We start from the raw sequence: 18,863 nt of genomic DNA, 5'->3' as shown, positions 1-18,863 counted from the left end.
CCGTGGCTCCTGCCCCTGTCCCCGCTGCCCCCTCCCTTAGACAGCCGCCTGAACCTTGGCCGCCGAAGGAAGGCCGGGGCTGACTGCGGGTGATACAAATCCCGACGGAAGAATAGAGCAGACACTGGAGCAGAGAGGTTGTGAGTGCTCCATCCCTGGCAGCGTTCAAGGGAGGGTTGAATGGGGCACTGAACAACCTGGTCTAGTGAAAGGTGTTCCTGCCCCTGACAGGGGGTGGGACCTGGAAGATCTCCAAGGTTCCTTCCAACCCAAACCATTTTGTGATGATTCTGTGATGGGTGAAATTGCACTGCCTTCTCTTTTTAGTATTGCCAGCTTTTAGTAATGCTCTGAGCATTAGGGCTGTCATTTGGCTGTTCTCCTTTCGAATGCTTTATCACAGCCAGCACAAGCAATACAAGAAAAGGCATAGGAAATGTTTCTGTCATAAACCCAGTCATAGTTAGTTGTCAGTTGAATTACAGCATTTGCACTACTCACTGTGTCTTTCGTAGTTTAATGTTGTGATTTCAGAATACATGATAATGATTTAACTTCTGTCTTTATTCTCCTTTGTTGTACAGTCTCACATAATGGCAGCAAAGGCTGTAGCAAGTACTCTGAGAACGTCCCTTGGGCCTAATGGTAATAATGAAAAACTTCTAATGGTTCTCTCTTAGTAGTTATTGGGGGGGATTTTCTAGACTTTCCTTCATCCTTTCAACATACGTTTTTTAGGCTTGGATAAAATGATGGTGGACAAGGATGGTGAGGTGACTGTGACAAATGATGGTGCTACCATCCTGAATATGATGGATGTGGACCACCAGATAGCCAAACTTATGGTGGAGCTGGCTAAATCTCAAGATGATGAGATTGGGGATGGAACTACTGGAGTCGTTGGTAAGAAAGTCTTTCAAATTTAACTGTGCTTTTCCAGTGTTAAAATCAAGGTGCTTCAGCTATTTTAAGAAACGTCTTGAGAAGTTCTTCTTTAGAGTATTTATTGTTGCAGTATTCCTGTGAGTTCTTGTATTAGAAGTCTTTTAATTAGAAAGAAACTTTTGTGTCCATTTTAAGTATGGTTATATTTTAAAGTAGTGCTGAGAGCCCTTTTTATACCCTCAAAATTCTTCTGCATAATTTTCTTCTGTAATCTACTTGTCCTGCCTTGGTGCCTGTGCTTTATTTTGGTCTTAACATAATGTGGTTTTTTCTCCTAAGCATAGCAAGTAGGGGTTTTCTTGGACTCATTTTGTTATTTAGGAAACCTTGAACTCTTAAAATACTGCAGAAAAAATCAGAAAGTGTACTTTTTAATCTGTTGATAATGTACTTAAAATTATGCACCAATCAAGAGTAACCTTTAATTTTTTTTTATAGTTCTGGCTGGGGCATTATTGGAACAGGCTGAGCAGTTACTAGACCGAGGCATTCACCCCATCAGAATAGCAGATGGTTATGAGCAGGCAGCACGCATTGCTATTGAGCATCTAGACAAAATCAGTGACAGCTTCCCAGTTGATCCACAGAACATTGAGCCTCTGATCCAGACAGCGAAGACAACTCTGGGCTCTAAAGTGTGAGTCATGAAAACAGAGTATTTAACCTTCCGTTGAAAACCCTGTGCATGGAAAGGAGAAATCCTGGTGTTTTGGTGGATTATTAAATTGTTTGTGTTATTGGATGCTGCTGAAGGCTCTTCTGTGTTTTGGTTTGGCTAATTCCTCAGTGGACTCATGTCTCAGGATAAGAAATTGTGTCTCTAAAGGGTCAATTCCATGAAGTTAAACAGCTGCAGCATCAATTTCATTCTAACCTGTTAGTTCCAGGTTTCTGCATCATAGCAGGTTCCAAAAGTAATGTAAGTCTGTTAAAAATAATTATGTGTCATCTTTTGTTGGCTTTTTTCCCCGCTAAAAAAATTTTAACTTAGGATGGTTCCTTAAGTTCATTTTCCTTTATGGGTTCTGTGTGTAATTCATAAATTCAGACATTAGAAGGGCTTCCTTTGCAGAGCTGTCTTAAGAGTGGTTTCTGTTTCTTGAGTGTTCTATAGTAGTTAGTTCTCCTGACTTGTTCCAAATCTGTATTGAGACTATGTTCACAAAGGCTCCTCACACTAACCATATTGTGTGTTCTTTTTTCTGCAGTAGCCAGCACCTTCTATTTCTGTAAACAAACAAGCAGGGCCTCCTCTTTTAGTGTAGTGTGCAAAAGTTGATTGCTATAGTGATACTTTCTGCTGTTTGAGATTGATTGATTGATAAAATCACCTTTTTCTTCCAAATTGGGGAAATGGAGTGCAACTTGATTGTATTTTTTTCAAACCTAGAGTGAACCGCTGTCACAGGCAAATGGCAGAGATTGCCGTCAACGCCGTACTGACAGTAGCAGACATGGAACGTAAAGATGTTGATTTTGAGCTGATCAAAGTGCAAGGCAAAGTGGGTGGTAGACTGGAAGATACTCAGTTGGTTAAAGGAGTGATTGTGGATAAAGATTTCAGTCATCCACAGATGCCTAAAGTAAGTGATGTCCTTGTGTGCATTTCTTGTGTGTAACGGCTTAAATAAGAATTTTTAGTCTACCTCAGATGTCACCCTCATTTATTAAGTATTTACACCGTCTTGTGGTTTGGCTTGGCTTTTGACCCATGTATCAGCAGAGGAAGGGACAAGGAGCATGACATTTTTCATATTGGAAGAGATCAAGTCAGAATTTACAACAATATTGAGAAATTGTGGTGGAAGGGGGGAATTACTGTATTACTAAGTGAGGACAGGTGCAGGGTTCTATGTTGTGTAGAAATAATTATTCCTCATGTGTGATATGCTTAATATGCTTAGTGCAATGCAGTGTCGAGATTCTTAACCTTTATGAATTGCCATGTTGTCCTGTTTGGAACACCCCAGAAGCTGTCCTTGGTTTTATGCTTGGTGTAGGTAAGGTCTCCAAGTCTTTGGGCAGTGTACTTCAAGAAAACTTCTACTGTTATAAAATATTTTTCTAGCAGGTGACACTGTATCCTGTGAAAAGGAAGACAAGTGGAAAGTATCACTCATCTAGTAGTTGAAAGGTTGTTACAAAGATGAGTAGTATTCTCAGTGGTCACAGTGCATAGGCATGGTTTAATTGAAATTGGTTTTGTTTGTGAAACATTAAACCATAAAAACGCATCACTGGTAAAGATCGTTAAGGGCTTAAACAGTGTCTTGGAGCTATGGAATTTGTTCTAAGTGGTTTATAGAGACTATTGACAGAATTATTTTGTTGTAATTAGTTCACTTCAGAATAAGTTAAATGATCTTCACATTTCCTGCTATGCTTGCGTTTATAAAGATATGTCTGTATGTTTTGCAGATACAAGAAAGCTATGTTAATGAGGTCAAAAATCATCTTTCTTTTTTTTTTTTTTAATTGCCCAGGAGCTAAAAGATGCTAAAATTGCAATCCTTACTTGTCCATTTGAGCCACCTAAGCCTAAAACCAAACATAAGCTTGATGTCACATCTGTGGATGATTACAAGGCACTGCAGAAATATGAAAAAGAGAAGTTTGAAGAGATGGTGAAGCAGGTAACCTTTAAGATGATATCTGTTTTCTTTGTCTTTCATGGCCTTCAGGAAAAAACAGCATAGTGCATTGATTTATTCCTGTAAATGAGCTGCTAATCCTGGTGGGAAGCAACATACCAAGTGATTGTAATACTATGAATCAAAGTTAAGTTTATGTAAGAAAGAGATGCCAGCTTGGTTTAAAATATATTCTGATCTCTCTGTGTGCCAGAGGTTTCTTCTTGAGAATTGTCTTTTGAGTAAGTTGGGAGAATTAAAACCATGGAGAGTGTTTTTTATTCCTTTGTTAGTTCTGATCAGAAGTTTGATGATTTGTGTTGCTTTCAGATAAAAGACACTGGTGCAAACCTTGCCATTTGCCAGTGGGGTTTTGATGATGAGGCAAATCACTTGCTGCTCCAGAATGAGCTGCCTGCTGTTCGTTGGGTTGGTGGACCTGAAATAGAAGTAAGTAAAACTGGACTTTGTACCAGTTGTCAAAACATTGGTGAAGTAATGGGCTGTACCAGCTAAAAGTTCAGGCTTTCTGGGTAGAACTGCATAATTGTGTACATGGGGTGGGTACTGGAGAAAAATTGTTGGGGATTTTTGAGAAGAACCTACCATGAAGGGGATTATGCTTTATAATTGGAGCATGTGCATATTGCTTAATAAAAGTTGTAGGTGTCTAGGAATGTTTCTGCTTTAGTCCTGACGTTTGCAGAAATAAAACAGTGTCTGAAGTACTTTGAAGTGATGGGAAGATAACCTTTTGGAGCAGGCATTTGACAGATGGTTTTCCACTAATTTTATGTTCTGAAAACACCATGGAAATACCCTGTTAGAATAACTCGTGGCTGTTTAACTTCAGCTGATCGCCATTGCGACGGGAGGGCGCATTGTGCCTCGCTTCTGCGAGCTCACGGCAGAGAAACTGGGCTTTGCGGGTGTGGTGCGAGAGATCTCCTTCGGAACAACCAAGGACAGAATGCTTCTCATCGAGCAGTGTCAGAACTCCAGAGCTGTGACCATTTTCATTAGAGGAGGAAATAAAATGGTGAGATGCTTGGTTTGATACATAGTTGCAGAATGTCTAGTTTCTTTGTAAAGCAGATTAGTACACCCTTCTTGATTTTTGTCTACATTTTTTTTAGAGTGTGGGCAAATAAAAATGGGTAAGGCTCATAGGCAGTCAGGACTGTGTGTCAGAAGTAACTTTGTCAGATTTACATCCTATGTTTTTGAATGAAAACTTCTGTTTTCTCTCTGTTAGACCATATAGTTCATAAATACAAAAATAATTTTTCCTGTGGATGCTCTTAATTTTTTTTTCTCATGAGAGGGCCACTTTTATGAGTAAAGACATATTAGCATATTTGAAAGATTTGGTTTTATTGTAGACCTAGTTGTATCACCTCTGATTTAGTCCAGTTAAAATTATTTAAAATAAAAACCCCCAACTAGTGCAAACTGTATATCCCAACACCTTATATCCCCCACTCCCCCAGAACTGAAACCACTTTAAATGCTTATGTATTTAAACTGGGTTTTGGTTGCACTATTAGTGTTAAATTATATTTACTATAGGTCAAGTCTTACTTTAAATGAAAAACCTTGGGAAAAAAAGGGCATACCCTAGTCTGAAAATTTCTTTTAAGAAAGCAGAAATACTGCTTTAAAGGTTAGTGTTTCTGTTTAATCTCCTACATCTCTTGAAGCGGAGAGAGGACAGAAACTGCAGCCTGAAAATAATGTTGGCATTTAAAGTTCAGTGGTTTTTGTCTTGTACATATGCAAGATTGAAAATCTTATCCATGTAAGCTTTTGTTATTTCAAATTATAGATTTAACAAATAACAGTGTATTTTTGTGTATATTTTTATTCCTTCTTTGCCACTGGATGTCTAACATTCTCTATTTTTAAATAGTGTACCATAGCAGTAGTAGAGCTGCATTGGAGCCATAAAAAGATCTTACAGTTTATTTGCAGTTTCCATGTCTGTATTAGGAACTGTATCTTCACAGCCTTCAGATGTGTGTATTGTCCAACACACGCTATTCTGTGCTTCCAGATCATTGAAGAAGCAAAGCGCTCTCTTCACGATGCCTTGTGTGTGATCCGGAATCTCGTTCGTGACAATCGTATTGTGTACGGTGGTGGCGCTGCTGAAATATCTTGTGCCTTGGCAGTCAGTGAGGCAGCAGATAAGGTAAGAAAGGAACAGTTAAAACTTCCTTTAATGTATGAAGGATTAAGCCTGCCTAAAGAGATTCCAGAAGAACTTCCAAGATCTTCCAGAAAGTTCCGTAACATGCGCTTTCTGACATTCCCTGATAACCAGCGTTAAAAGTTATCCTTCCCTTCCCTGTAAAAAGTCATTACCAGTACTTTTTACCTTCTGTGCTAGGAGCAGTTTAATTTTTCTTTAATTTTCAAGTAGTTATCATCCAGAGGTATTCGCTAAGTTATTATAACCCAAATAAAACCTGCATATTGTGTGTATATATTTTATATCTAGCATGAAAATCTGCTTTTACTAGCATTGAAGTTTAATAACTTATGAATTTGAATTTCTTTTCCTCTAGTGCCCATCTTTGGAACAGTATGCTGTGAGAGCTTTTGCAGATGCCCTGGAAGTAATTCCCATGGCCCTCTCGGAGAACAGTGGTATGAATCCAATACAGACGATGACCGAAGTGCGGGCGAGGCAGGTGAAAGAAAATAATCCTGCCCTGGGCATTGACTGTTTGCAGAAAGGAACAAACGGTAAGAAACTGCAACGTGGAGATGGAGGAGCATAAAAGCTTTTCTTTCTCAAAAGCTCAAAACACTCAATGTGGTTTTTTTAAACCTGTGCATCACTTGAATTATTCTAACTCTTGTGCCTTGCCATAATAAATGGGAATGTGCATGGAGAGTACATGCATGTCTTCCAGGAAGAAAATGTATAATTGTTTGAAAACCTCTATTTGGTGTCAAGATTAGTTAAAGATGTTGACTGATACTGTAGTGCTGGAAAGAAGGTTGCTCTTATGATGAGATGAGTAGGCTGTGCTTTAAATACTGCAGTTTTAGTGATCCAGGTTACACTACAGTCCTAGAAACAGTTGTTTTGAGAAACAGCTTGTGAAGAAGCTTTTTGTGGACAAAAGGCTGGAAATACTTGTAGACAATGATATTGACACCAATATGTCTGCATATATAAACCTGGAGCAAATATGTGAAGACTAAGAAGCCAGTGTATAAAATGTTATTTTCATCTGGATCTACACTTCTCACCTTCTTTCTCTGTTGGTTTTTTTCAGAAAAGAATGTGGTAAACTGTTACTTGTATATTCATTACCCTTCTTTGATTAAATGTTCCTGTTTGATGGCATTTGAACTTTCACTTCTTTAGCATTTGGTCAGCTTTGGGGTGCTTTTAATACATGTTTATGGAAATTTTGCTTTCCACCATTCTGCATTACGTTTTGAAAAGCAGAATCTAGTTGGGAAAAGAGTTGTATCTTAGTGTCCTAGGATCTTTGGTAAGAACCCAGATGTAAAACTCTTGTTTGTACAAATTATGTTTGTAAACCACAATGGCCAAGAGTAGTAATTTCAAAGTGTTCTTTAAAATGATGTGGAATTTAGTATCACTGATTACTAACACTTAAAGGTTAGGTGTTACATCCAGATTTGAGGAGGGTGTCTAATTTTTCTGCTTCCTTTTGGCAGATATGAAGCAGCAGCACGTTATAGAAACCTTGATTGGCAAGAAACAGCAGATTTCTCTGGCAACGCAGGTTGTTAGGATGATCCTGAAGATTGATGATATCCGTAGGCCTGGGGAATCTGAAGAGTGAAGGTTGAAAAGCAGGAAACATTAAGGGGCCACAGCAGTAGCGAAGACGGTAGTATTCTGATGCTTCATCTTCAGCTATTTATTCTGGACACTTTTTGTTTCACATACTGTAATGACTAGTTGCTGGAAATAAAACAATTTAGCACTGGTGATTTCAAGACTTGTTTCAGAAGTATTGTTGTATCTTTTCTTAGACAGGTGTGAGTATTCATAGAAAACACTTCTTGAATGTATAGGGAAAAAAGCATAAATAATGCAGCAGTAAAATGTGATGGATCCTTTTCCATTGTTCCTTATGGGGGAAGCTCATAGAGTCTCATTTTAAGTGGTCTGTCACTCTTCAGTGAAACTAGCAGAAATTACTTCAATTATTTTAACTAAATTTAATTAAATATTAACTAATTATTTTAGCCTCCAGTAATTCTCATATGTTAAATATATTAAGTATAACATTTCAATCTGAAGATTTAAAGGAACTGTATTTCTTGCTTCCAGTTGCTTCCATTTTTTTCTCTTCTTGTTGCCCTGTTCCTGATTTATGAGGATTAAGGAGAGTTTTTTCCCAGGGTCATACACATTCAGCCAAGTGAGGGTTCTTCCCAAAACTTTGTCTATAATACCACAGGTGAGTGCGCCTACTTAAAAAGTCCCCAGTATGATCTTAGAGTGGTAGAGTAAGATTGATTAGTAAAGTGCCTTGGCTGTGAAACTGTCAGCAAGAAACAAGTGGTAGACCAGAGCTAATGTATGATTTCCTTGAAAGATTTTAAAAGTGAGGGAAGTGTTACAAATACAAATAACAATGCCAACTTGGCATTACTTGTGTTACGTAGGGCAGAGGAAGCTCTTTACTGGCCACTGTTTGCTAGCAGGTCATGTTCTGATGGGTTTTTGCTGTGACTATACCTCCCTTGAGTCAAACAAAACCCTTCAGTGAGTGTTGATAGAGGAAGAATGGTAGAAACAAGTTGACTAATTACAGGACTGGTTTTATTTCTAGAACTGTTAGAGGAGGAATCATGCAAAGCTTTATTGTCATTGATAAAAAATTAGTCGTAGGTGTTTCATCATTACTCTTTTGACTTTTCCCAAATCAGCTTCATTTAGATGCAGCAACAGTTTATCAGTTTTACTGCTGCTGAGCTCTGGCATTCTGAATCTGTTCAGGGTTGTGTGAGTCTAAAAATCCATAAATACCTGGGCTCATGTAGAGCCACCTCTTACTTTGCTTGCTAATACAAGAGGAAAACAGCTGCAGCTAGAACTTGAAAGGGAGCGGTGTAGTTATACTAATGTACCCCTTTCACCTCATGGTGAAGTTGTCCATGTGGTAGAAAGGAAGTGAGAAAACAGTCCAGTTTTACTATTCACCTTCTTTCCTCTGGCATGGTCGAACCCCTTTTGCCATCTAAGCTCCATGAAGTTACAGTTTTTGACTGTAAACTGCTGCCTAATACAGAAGCCCCTAGGAGCACAGGACAAATGACTTTGAAAGTTGAAATTACGGCTTTACTGATCTGACTTGAGGAAATAAACATTTTGTGCTCTGTATATAAATACTTGTTAATGTTCAACTAGATCTTAGTATGGGAAGTCTGAAGCTTGGCAATGGGACTTTGATAAAATTGTAAGAAATGGAAGTGGTTCATTTTTTCAGGGGTTTGTACTTCTGCAACATAACAAATGTGTGGCATTAGCACTGTCAGTCAGTGCTGCATCAAGGCAACTGGAGGACAAATGGCTTTCATCACAGCATGCAACATGAAACTGGAAGTATTAAACCAAATTAATGCAGCGACTGCAGCTCAAACTGGTACACTTTCGCAGCAGGAGTAATTACATTTGTGCTTTGACAGAACAGTGGGAATACCCATATTGGTAATTTGTGTGCTGGTCTGGCTCTGGTCAAACAAAACAGGAAACATCTGAATAACAACAAGGTTGGGCAAGGCAAACAGTGATGTTCAAATTAATCACAGTGCATTTGTAACTACTGGGCAATAAAAGCCTGGCCTGCTGGTGTGTTTGGAAATAAGGTCCATGGGCCCACAGTTCACACACTGCTCCATGACTCCTGGGAAAATGCAGGGTTCACCACCGGAGGGCAACCTACACCCAATCACTGCCGTGGCAGACTGCATGTGGATTTTTTAAAATCGAGCTGAGGCAGCCGGCGGGTCTTTCCCGGCATCACTGAGGGCGCACATGGATGTCCTCAGCAAGACCTGAATCTTTACAACTTCCCCTCGAGGGCTCAGTTACTTGAGATAATTTCATTACTAGTTCCATGTGCCCTCTTACATCTAAGTTGTCACATCGTCATAGGACCCTTAACTTGGCCCTGCCTGAATGTCCTGCTACCTCTATCTCTGGTACCAGCTGCCTTTCCCCAGCCCCATCTGTTGGTCTCTCCTGCTGTGTTGCCAAGCCTGGGCTCCTTTCCTCCTCATTGCAGGGACACAAGGCAAGGCTGCCAGGAGCACAATGCACAGTGCACAGACTCCTCTCGCTCCCTCCTGGTCACACTCAGACTGTAGCAGCTGTGGGGGGCCGTGCATCCAGGGCTGAGCTTTTGACTTCAGGTGCGCCACAGTCTGAGTGGACTTTTTTCAGGAATAGGATTAAGCAGAGCTGTGAAGCAACTTTCGTTTCTCTACAGACACTTTAATTCTTCCTTTGTTTAGGAAAAAAGTCACTTTTTGATCATTTCTGCATACTGCATGGGGAAAGATGCCTTATGATGTGAACAGTTCCCATCCCAATGGTCCAATCTGACAAGTTTACAGATAGGATCATAAGTGGAGCAAATCAAGCAGGTTTTGCTAATCCGCAGGTCTGTTAGCTCTCCCACTAATATCAAGACAATTGGATATTAGGATACCTAGACGTACCTAATCTAAGCTCAGTGGCTCCAGAACCTGCCTGGGCTGTATGTTTTTATGCTAAGTCTGCGCAGAAAAGCGGGCACCATGGTAGCTGCTCTCCTCTGTGGCAGGATGGCAGGACTGTCCCTTGCAGTATTAATAATTGCTGTTACATTGGCCATGGGCATGGTTATTACACCCTCTGGACTCTCATTATCATCATCTGAGGAGCGATGACTCAGTTGTTAGGTTTGGGTCTGGGAGACCCTTGTTTGTCCTCCCTGCACAGAAGTACCTCTCCATTTCATGTCTTGGAGGGTTTCCCAGGAACCTTCTGCCAGGGAACATTTCTCACCACGTTAAAGAGCTAATTAACTGGACTGACAGTGTTTGCTTTATAAGCAACTCATCTCTGTGACACAAGAGAGACACTTTGCTAAACTCAAATGACTCTGGAGTAAAGCTGTAGTCTGTTCTCTGTAAGATGTGGACTCTGTGATACCTGCCTGGTATACATGCACTAGAATCCGTGTTCCTTGTGAGATTCCTCCCCAAGCTATTTGGGACCAGTAGTGGTGTTGTGGTGAGGCTCCTGGCTCACTGCAGCACAGGCACTGAGAGACACAGGTCTCTGCCAGCTCTCTGGTGCCTAGGTGCTCACTGAGCATGGGAAAATGGTGGGGGTGAGAGAGAGCTGGGGAGAAGCTCTCCCTCCTCTGCTCCAGCGCTGCTTTTAAGCTCAGACCATGCCCTTGCTGCTTGCCTGAACTATGTCTCAGTTATGCCTGTGCCTTGCTGATACTGATGCTGGTTTGGCTTTCTGGCTTGTCCTCAGTTTTGCCTTGTCAAGTTGGACTTGCCTGGTGATCTTGACTTTTCACTGACCCTGGTCACTGTGGCTGAACCTGCCCTGCTTTTTTTTGTTTGGGTGCATTGAAGCCAAGGATCTCTGGAAGAGAACAGTGGCCAGAAGTAGTCTGGAAAGAGAATTTCTGAAGGCTATTGAAGGAGTCCTTACTCTTTGACATGGGCAGCTCTCCTGCAGTGTACAAGCAAGAAGGTCTGTTCAAGCAAAAGTAGAGTGAGCAAAGGAAAGATGGAGAATCTCAAGGAAATCAGCACAATCTGATAACTTGATCACAGGGAATGGTGGGCACTTGGAACTTTAGTCAGGTTGTAAAGAAATAAAATATTAGAATTAGGAAAATAGATGTCAGTATGAGCTGTCATGGACTGCTAAAGGCATCAGCTCTGAGGGATGAGGTACTAGCAGAAGCTCTCTCTCCCTCTCAGAAAAGTCAAGCAGCTGAGTAACCCAGGATTTCAAACGCTTGGTGTGTATTCCAACTCTTTATCTGTTTGAAGTAGGGCCCATAATGGGATACAGTGGTTTTTGACAAGAAGAAAAGATAATGACTGCTTCAGTGTCATCTTCAAAGTATTCCAGTGCAGTGGCTGAAGAGGGAGCAGCAATAAAAAACTTCCTCCTCTGTATGAACCAGCTGTGCTGCCAAGGAAGATATATATTCCCTTCCCTGGACTGCAATATGCAGTTTAATTCTCAAATCCATGGGGGAGGAAAACATCTATAAAGGACTGTTGTTGAGCTTTTGGTGGGGTACCCTTCCTTCTCAGACCAGGGTAAAAGAGCAGAGGAGGCTGCTGTTCTGCTAAGTTCTTTACTTCATAGTCTCATGAAGGCAGAGTTCGAAGGGCAAGCAGCAACAGCAGCAGCAGGCAAAAACAGCTGCTTCTTCTTCTATATGCTCTATATGCTCTATACATTATACTCTATCCTCTATATACTCTATTTTCTAGACTCTATATTTTTTCTTACAGAAGTGTGGATTATATTTGTTATCTGACCAATAAGATTAACACACAGTTCTAGTTTTTCTTTTCTTAACCTATCCTGGTCTAATTCTAACAGTTCTAAGTCTTACACAAGTGTTACATAGGTATTACACAGATTTGTGTGTACAGTTTCTATCAGCTCTTATTGTTTATGTGAACACTCTATCTAAAAAATGTGAGCAGTATAATTCTATCTCTATTTTGTCTAAAGTAAAAAATTCTGTGAAAAGGTAACACTGCTGCAGTAAGAACTGTGTTTGAGGTCTCTGCTGCAGCTTTTCAATGTTGAAAGCACTTAGCATATATTTCTACTAAAAGTTAAAAATCTCTATTTCTATTTCACTTTGGTGTGGCTTCATGTATCTCAGCTTGTCCAAAGGTTTTAATTCAACCCCTGTGCTTTGGCTTCCCCCTGGGCCTGAGTCCAGAGGAGCTTTCACTCCAACAGACCGCTACACTTATTCTCCACCTATCTGCAGGCTCCTCCTAAGTCAAAATCTGCTGAAAGCTGGGAAGTGTCTTTGAGGAATTGTGACTATATGCTTACCTTGTCCTTATAACTATTTTTAAGAGACAGGATATTGGATTAGGTTAAACCCTTGGTTTAATGTGGAAGTTTAACTATGTTGAGACAAGCTCTTCAAACTTTGTGCTATAGATAAAACTAGCTGATGTAAAGAGCAAGGAGTAACTGGCTAACACTGGTGAACTGGCAGATTGTTTCTGATTCTCACAAGGCAATTGTCAAAAATATGTATCTGTCTAAGACTTCTAAAGAGGTACATCTAAGACTTTTAGATGTACCTCTTTTCCTGGAGCATAGTCCAAAGTTACAGGAAGAGTACATTCTTCCCATAGCCTAATTTCTGTGAGAAAACAATTTTTTTTTTTATATTTGGGTCAATCTTGTATAAGTTCAATTAACAAAACTTTTAACTCATTAAAATTTACAGAGATGCCACTGAAGCAACATTGCTTTCCTCCTTTAAATATTTTGATTAGTTGAATATTAAATGAACAGTCTTGAAAAGATTTCCTTGAATTCACATTTAATTTGAAATTATTTGGTTTTAAAAGAAAAATTAATAGAAGTCAAATATTTAAAAATCTGTTTTGAATTTAAAGGTTTTGTGATTTCTGATGCAGTATGGTGCCTTTTTATACCATGTGAAGAAAATCGTCCGTTTCTCCACAACTCGTAAGTAACCAAGCTGATTCCTAAAAAATGTCATTTATTTTTTCTCTCCAGATCATGAGGGAGTGGTTTCCCTGCTGGCACAAACAGAGGCTATGTACACAGGGAACTATCTGGTGTCACATCAGCTGCTCTGATCTCAGGGCATCAGGGTCTCACACTGTCTCAGTTTCAAGATTTGATTTATGTGCCTTATGGCACCTAGTTCTCAGAGTATCATAAAAAAACTGCCCAACATTGAAATTGCTGAGTTCCCACTCTCTAAACTGAACTGTCTCGTGGGGAAATTCTCTACCAGCTGCTTGTACTCATCACTCACTGACCATTCTCATCACCCAGCTCACAAGTGAGAAGTCCTCTGCAATCTCCTGACCATTCCCCTATGTGTGCACCACTGACTCCCCAGCTGCCTGCTGCTAGGTGTGTGTACCCACAACCCACTGGCAGGAGCTGATGGTCCCCACACTCAGCTGGGTTTTCCAGTGAAAATAACACTTCTCCAAGAACCCTTGAACCATGTCTTGATGTGCTCGCCCCAAGTAGTCATGGATTCTCCCTGCTCTCTGCTGCTCTTTGAATTTGAGTCTTGCTCTGAGCTGACGTTAGCTGGTTTCTGTTTTCCACATCCAGCTACTGTGCTGGCTGGCATTTTGCAAGTGCCTTGACTAGACAGTTCGATATGAGGTCTTCTCATTAACGCGTCCGCTGCAATTGGAAGAAGGCCAAAGGCTGGGAAAGGCAAGTTTCCAGCACTGCCTTTGATTTAAGGGCAGCACTAATAGTTAAGGTTAAGTGAGTGCAAGTGCTAGTGACTGGGAGTGAGCACAGAGGGACAGAAGGTGATTTGGGCCAAGGAGTGGGGAAGAAGGAGTGACTGAAATGACTGAAAATCCACTTAGGAAACATCCTTAGCCAAGTAACTTCGGCACAAGGTTGCAATGGTACATCCTCTTAACACTTGCTACACTGCCTTGCATTTCAGCTACATTGACTCGCTCCTAAGAAAAGCTACTGCTACAAATCCCATGGGAGCTCCATTTCTGACTCCCCAGGATCTGGGTCAAGCTCTCTCTCTTGCTATTTCATGCAGGGATCATGTGAGTTCCCAGGAGATGGACAGATGATCACAGCCTTGCCTTCTTTTCCTTGACAAAGGAAGTTTGCAGCAATTTCTTCTCTTTTGCTAATATAGAAAGTATGTAGCCTCCAGCTCCTGATTGTTAGGAAGAGCAGAGAGCAGAGGATGTACCTGTTCCAAAACTGAGCAGTGAATATTAATGATTTTCAGTAGAAGTACAGAAGTTAACTGGGACAACAAAGTTCAGAGACTGCTGCAGTGATTTCATTCCCTGGCTGAAAATAAGTATGGGAGGAGATGAAACTCAGTTCTGGAGGGAGCACTTTAGAGCTGCTGGAAAACAGGTCATGTTACTAAGTCCCAGGCAAATCTGGATTCCTGAGGCAGGAGTTATAGTGGGCATGGGTGTTTGAATCCTTGGCGTGCTCCCAGCACTGGAAGCTTCAGCTACTGCAATGCAGCAGTGTGAGCATCCAAGGGACTGAGATGTGGCAGTGAGAATTCCTGTAGTGAAACAGTCCCTTTAAGGTAATGCAAAAAGCAGATCATACCTTGCTCCAAGAAATTGCTCTGCAGATAAGGCAGAATGGGGACAGGACCACACACCACTGGTAGTTAGTGTGGGAGTATAATCCTTACTTCCAGATCTGAGCTGCAGTCTCTGCTCCAGCTCATTAAAGGAAGATGGGCCAGCTCCTATGAGGGTTTAAGCAGTGCCACAGATGAGATTAGCAGAGTCTTGCCAAGCACACAGAGAGGGTAACTCAGTGAATCTGGTGTCCTGATTGTCCACATCAGAGACCTGGTCCTGTTGGCTTCTGCTGTGTGTGTCAGGATTTCTGTGGAAGTCAGGACCTGAGTGACCAGTAACAGTGCACACCCAGGCTGTGCTCCATCATGGAGCAGGGATACAGAAAGGATGTGCAGGAAATCATTTACACATACCCCAGTTTACATGCTACCACAGTTTACCAGCCCCTAATGTAATGCTGAATTTATCTAGTGCTTGATTTACTAACCTACAGTAAACACGTATATTTATCCTCTCTGCATACTAATATAACTAAATCTTGGGGCAAAGCTGTAGACCTGAAAATTGAGAAGGTTTGAGAAGGCTATAAACCCCTTTCTCAGCAACTATTCTCAGCTATTCCCTAATCAGTAGCCTAGTGACAGCACTATAAGGAAAGAAAATGTGTGAATGTGAAGACAATCCAATAAATTCCTCTTCTCTGAGGCTGCGAAGTCTGTCTCAAGACATGTATTGGCTGATTTTCTGTTCTTAAATGCTTCTTTTCAGCCCCGTGACACAGGCAAGAAATTGTCTGCTTTAGGGACTGCCCAGATATGACTGGTGTGCTGGTGCTTACCAGACAAGCTACACAGAAGGGTGAGATTTACTCCTTTAATCTAAGCAATATGTGTCTACATAAGCTCTTCCCTTGTCTGCAGCCTGCCAGGTAGTAGCCCTTGCCTCCTAATTGCAAGAAAATTATTTGTCAATGAAATGGTGACCAGATTTATCTCTGAAGTAAATACATCTTTAAATCACAAAGACAATGAAGCTGAGGCTAATGAGGGAGATTTGCAAAGCAACAGCTTTGTGGACAGCATGGAAATTTCTTCCAGTATCCCATGAGACCCCAGAATAAAGGGAAGAGCCGGAAGAAAGAGCTGAACAGTATCCAGCCTAAAGTGAGCCAGCCTTGCTAGAGACCTGCAGCAGACCTGGAGCTCTGGTATTGCTCTTGGTAAGAAAGTGTTCCTCTCCTCTAGCAAAGAGTTTCTTTTCCTTTACCATTATCTAATTAGGATTACATATGGGAAAATAGCAGTTTCCCCATGCCATTTTCTTCAAACCTTAAGAAGATGAAAATTTAGAAGCAGGGATGTGAAATCCAGCCTAATCCAACCTGAGCATTGGTCCTTACCTGCTACTCTCCCCTGCATAATTCCAACATAAGGATGATACCCAGCCATCCTGTCTCTGCTAGCGAGCTCAAAACAGTCCCCTGAGCTGCTAAAGGACAGCAACAAAATCTGTATCAGAGCTTGGCAAAATAAGTAGCCACGCCAAAAACTGGAAGCACAGGAAACAGGACCTGGGTCCATACAGACATTATTGCCCTTGCTTTCGCTAGCATGAGGTAAGAAGGGAATGAGTGGAAAGGAAAATGAGCAGTCAGGATCAGGACTTGCAGTTCTCTGCCTAACTCTGGAAGAACAGTGATACATCTAATGATTAAGGAGACCTGAAGTCAGGATTACTAAAGTATAGTTTCCAGCCTGCTGGGTGACCCACGTTGCAGCTCAAGACTTTGCTTTGTGTCCAAATTGCTTATCAACAAGGCTTCCACTCATTGAACCAAACAGATTTGTGGTGGTGGGTGGCAAGCTACCCTCTTGAGGTGCCACCATTCTTTTCACCAGTGCCACTTGGCAGCCCCCACACACCACATGCCATAAACTCATTTCTCTCCTGTTACAGAAAGAAAGGAAAGGACAGGGGCATCCTGTTACAGCCAGGTCTCTGCCAGCCCTATCCAATTCCTGACATGCCCTTGTGTAGCCAGGAACCAGTGGGAGGGTAGCAGGCTGTGCAGGGATAGGGCAGAATGGCTGCCTGTCGTGGCTCCCACTTCATCCCTACATTTCTCATGCCATAAACTCATTTCTCTCCTGTTACAGAAAGAAAGGAAAGGACAGGGGCATCCTGTTACAGCCAGGTCTCTGCCAGCCCTATCCAATTCCTGACATGCCCTTGTGTAGCCAGGAACCAGTGGGAGGGTAGCAGGCTGTGCAGGGATAGGGCAGAATGGCTGCCTGTCGTGGCTCCCACTTCATCCCCAGATTTCCATTATGGAGCAGTACAGAAGAGACCAATGAGTTCAGCAGTTCCTGGGACAGCCCAGCAACGGTAAACTCAAACAGAGATTGGCAATGGATACCTTCAAAGACATGCAGAGAATCACCGGGAGGTCCAGCTTCCCTCAGCACTCACCTCCTCTGGTGCTGGGAATAGAAGCCACCCAACTTGCCTGCTGAAGTCCCCTCCTACCCCACTACCAGCAGTACCCAAACAGGAGCTTCTCTTTGTGCAAGTGTTCTCCTATGTTTCCAGCTGAGGCATAAACAGTCCTGATGGGATAAAGGCACTGCAGTCTTCTCTGAAGTACTCTGAGCAGTCTGGCTGTGAGAGAGGAGAACCTGAGGACACAAGTGCATGCTGCTTCTTGCTACAGTCCCCAGATCAGTGGTGCAAGGAGGTGAATTGATCCAAATGGGTGGCACCTCTCCCACATGAGTGAAAGGAGCCACTGACTTGTACAGTGAGTGCCCTGTGTTGCTTCTTGAGAATATAAAGTCTTCCAAGGTCTGGTATCAAAGGATACTTCCTTTGCACCAGGATGATCCCAGCAAGGTGAAAATGTGGATGGACAAGTGATACAGAAGCAGAGATTAAGGAGTGAGAGAGACTGAACAAAATGCAAGAAATAGAAAATAAGCTGTACCACAGAAGGAAAATTCCTGAAAGTTCCTCATAGATGAAGGAGGAAAAGAATCCCTGGTAATATTCTTTCTTCAGTGTAAGGGATGTCAGTGCATAGCAGTGTGAGCACTGTAATTTTACCAAAGCCTCATATCCATGGAGCAGCTCTCACCACCCACCTGGGATGATCTGGACCTTTGAGGATAGCACAGTTATTTCCTATCATGCCTCCATGATAGAGATGTGGCTGTATGCAACAATGCTGAGTCCTGGACTCGGGCAGGTGTGGGTCTGTCTGTACTTCAATCCATCATGTAAATCTGGTGTGTTGTGAAATTCCTGCACTTAATCTGTATTGTCCAGTTCAAAGGCATGGAGGTTTACCATTTGCTCATCTTACTCACTTCCAGGGGTTTGGACGGGTAAACAAATCCACACCTCAGGGATTTGACCTGTAGGCAACAAAGGCCTTATCATATCATAAAGGTATGAACAACTAAATGTGTCTTGGTTCCTTCCAAGAGGTCTGAGAAGCCAAAAGTTATGCAGCAACTGTGGAAAGGGGTGCAGGATAAAGCAGAGAGAGGCTCTGCTGAAGGAACTGTCTGGAGTTAAGCCTGTCCATGATGCCGCTGGGGAAGACAATTATGAGTTAGCTCTGCATTTGGCAATGTCTGCGAGATTTACTGTCCTGATGAGGAAGATAAAACAGTATCTCAAAGCAAATGTCAGCTGCAACAACTGTTAGTGACAGAACAACGGGATGTGAAAGCTGCCACTTTTTCTCTACCTGAATTTGGAAAGAGCAGATTCTGCAGATGTCAACCAATGTTCTGACATTTCTGTCCTTGCTCTGCTTCCATCTCCTATTCCTCCAGTGCAAGGGAAGACAACTGGCTGAGCCAGGCACTGGGGAGCTCTGGGGTCAAGGACAGAGCACTGTTCAAGCAGCTGTTTGAAGACATCTGCACAACCTCTATC

The 18,863-nt window shown here is 41.8% G+C and overlaps 1 protein-coding gene across 1 annotated transcript; it reads left to right on the top strand.

Moving 5' to 3' along the window:
• Positions 1-538: 538 nt before the first annotated feature.
• Positions 539-7,559, top strand: CCT5 (chaperonin containing TCP1 subunit 5). Its single transcript, XM_008637202.2, has 10 exons — positions 539-645; positions 739-903; positions 1,384-1,582; positions 2,336-2,528; positions 3,429-3,578; positions 3,906-4,025; positions 4,429-4,614; positions 5,629-5,766; positions 6,143-6,323; positions 7,275-7,559. The coding sequence occupies exons 1-10, from the start codon at positions 594-596 to the stop codon at positions 7,400-7,402; spliced, it is 1,512 nt and encodes a 503-aa protein (XP_008635424.1). The 5' UTR covers positions 539-593; the 3' UTR covers positions 7,403-7,559.
• The last annotated feature ends 11,304 nt before the right edge of the window (positions 7,560-18,863 follow it).

Source organism: Corvus brachyrhynchos, unplaced genomic scaffold, assembly GCF_000691975.1.
Source record: "Corvus brachyrhynchos isolate BGI_N302 unplaced genomic scaffold, ASM69197v1 scaffold23, whole genome shotgun sequence".
Classification (NCBI taxonomy): domain Eukaryota; kingdom Metazoa; phylum Chordata; class Aves; order Passeriformes; family Corvidae; genus Corvus; species Corvus brachyrhynchos.
The sequence above is the reverse complement of the archived record's forward strand: the minus strand, read 5'-3'. Positions and strand labels throughout refer to the sequence as shown.

What these genes read in the sequence shown, in the direction of transcription:
- CCT5 (XM_008637202.2), top strand. Translation starts at nt 594, where the DNA reads ATGGCAGCAAAGGCTGTAGCAAGTACTCTGAGAACGTCCCTTGGGCCT. An exon ending in TTGAAGAGATGGTGAAGCAG is followed by an intron (nt 3,579 to 3,905) that starts GTAACCTTTAAG and finishes TGTTGCTTTCAG; the next exon opens with ATAAAAGACACTGGTGCAAA. An exon ending in TTTGCAGAAAGGAACAAACG is followed by an intron (nt 6,324 to 7,274) that starts GTAAGAAACTGC and finishes TCCTTTTGGCAG; the next exon opens with ATATGAAGCAGCAGCACGTT.